General features: G+C 56.7%; 1 protein-coding gene across 1 annotated transcript; it reads right to left on the bottom strand.

The window, feature by feature from the left end:
- Nucleotides 1–720: 720 nt before the first annotated feature.
- On the bottom strand, nt 721–1,607 carry GGTG_14090 (hypothetical protein; the record flags this gene model as incomplete). The annotated part of the gene is made up of 2 exons (XM_009232017.1): nt 721–1,155; nt 1,221–1,607. The coding sequence occupies 2 exons, from the start codon at nt 1,605–1,607 to the stop codon at nt 721–723; spliced, it is 822 nt and encodes a 273-aa protein (XP_009230281.1).
- Between the last annotated feature and the right edge of the window lie 564 nt (nt 1,608–2,171).

Here is a 2,171-nt window from a genome sequence, read left to right on the forward strand (position 1 = left end):
GTCCTCGAGGGTCAGCAAGATGCCTTTGGGCGTGCTGATGTAAGGGTATGGGCGACTCGAGAAACAGATTCGGAGTTGGATGCCAGCCTCGGTCGTGTCCTCTGCCAAATCCTCAAAGAATTGGACCATATCCCGGACTTCCTGCTCGTCACATTCGTCGAGGGCGTCGATGAAGCAAGTAAAGGAGCGCTGGCCAAGGCTTAGGAGGGCACTCCTGAGAAGCTCCTTCAGCGCGTCCAAGTCAGGGCAGTCTTGCTGGCTCGCCGGAATGATATCGGTGTTGTCTAGGATAGATTGAAGATCCGGAAATCTCTTCAGGAGCTGCATTAGCAGGGACCGGTACATGCCCGTGATAGACTTTTCCAAGTATTCGCCGCGAGCGTTGAAGAAGAAGGACGCGGACATGGTGTTGGATCCGTCCCTTTTTTCGACTCCAAGTAGACAAACTTCATCATGGTTGACTTCCCAGCGCCTGCCTTGCCTCGCATCCATAAGAAACCATGGTTTTGCGATTGCATTGCGGGGTCGAGCCAATCCCGATATGCCGAGTGACGGACGAACCAACGGCAGGTTTTGCTGTGTGCGGTTCGAATAGTGGTTTTCCGAGCATCGATTTGGGCGAAGTTAAGGGATTCTAGCAAGCGTTGCCGCCGTTCTGAAGCTTGGTCGTCTGCTCGTGGCCGGTCAGTATGGTGCTCGGCAGGGACGGGAGGGGGAGGGTCAAGGAAGGAATTCATTACCAGCAGTGTCGGGCTCGCTCGCGTTGTTGAAGCGTGTGGTATTAGCCCGGCTGAGTTCCCCCGATGAAGCCGGAATCACTTCCAGCAGTTCCCTTGCGTATGCGGCCGCCGTCGCAGCGGCATAGTCCTGCCACACTTTGTTCTTATGGGAATCTGAGTAGTCGCAAATGCCGCGAATCGGCAAGCACTGGACGTTATCCATCATGCCTGCTGCCTCCATCTCAAAACACAGCGCCGAATGCAGCCGGGCAATCTCATCTCGTTCCTTTCCGTTTCTCATAACCCTGTTGGCTGAAGCGATGACTCCGTAGTGGATCTTGGGTTCGTCAGAGAGACGACCGGCTCGTGGCTGCAGCTTTTTCGGGTCGCAGTCATTACATGTTGGCGCACGGAGAGGGTGGTGTTCGTAGGAGGCCTGGAAAAGGCGATCGGGGTATCCGGACGCGAGAGGTTCGGGAGTCGGCTTCGTGAAAGGCTTACTATTCGATCGCTGGATTGCTTCGATCGCAAAGTGGACACGGCCGAATTCAGCAGCGGTGCAGGAGTCTTCGGGATGGCTGTTCCTTGGAAGTGGCCGTCCCCGAGTGCCTTGCCCATGTCATACTGCATCACCCTCGTGCCGACGACTACGTCGCCCAGGTACAAATCGGCCTGGCTTGGGGATCCGCCGGCGATGCCGACCATCAGGGTGGCGCGAATGCTGGGAAAACTTCGCTTCACGTTTGTCGCGACGATTGCAGCGTTGTTCGTCCCGTATTGCCCAGGCAGGCAGGCCATGGCGACGTTGTGTCGGTGGATGCGTCCCAGCACGTAGGTGTTGTCATCGCCGGGTATGCCTGGTTGTGGTGGGTGTTGCTCATCCAGCATGGCGCGAGATGCCGCCAATTCCAGAGGAAGCGCACAGATCCAGGCGATTGTGTAATCTCCATGCGCAAGGGGCACGCCGCCATGGGAGTCATTGCAGACGATGTCGAAGGTTTTTGGGCGCTTTGGGTGGCTCGCATCCGAGTCTTGATCATCTTGCCGTGGTCGTTTCGAATTCATTACACCGCGCTGCGTCGACAACAACTGGGGAAGCTGGTTGAAGGAATCGAGGACAGGAATGCCGGGCTGGCGGTGAAACAGTCAAAAGACTCGAAACCAGGGTGCGTCAAAGACTCAAAAATGTAAAGTTGACAGGGACGTGAATTTAGGCAGGCTCTGAGGTGCCCAACCCGTGTGCCTCATGAAGTTCGAGACAGTGATGCCGAGAGAGACGTTGAGTAAGAGATGCGTTCCTCCAGGCCGGTGCGAGAGGAAGCTGAGACGGGGAGGACTCAGCTCGGCCGGCTGCCTCGTGCGGCGGACATTGCCGCTCTGGCTGACTTTTTTGTTGCCCTTAGGCCATTGAGCCTCAGTCGCAAGCCGCGTTAAACCGCCCAGAGCGATTGG

Source organism: Gaeumannomyces tritici (assembly GCF_000145635.1).
Source record: "Gaeumannomyces tritici R3-111a-1 unplaced genomic scaffold supercont2.132, whole genome shotgun sequence".
NCBI classification, from domain to species: domain Eukaryota; kingdom Fungi; phylum Ascomycota; class Sordariomycetes; order Magnaporthales; family Magnaporthaceae; genus Gaeumannomyces; species Gaeumannomyces tritici.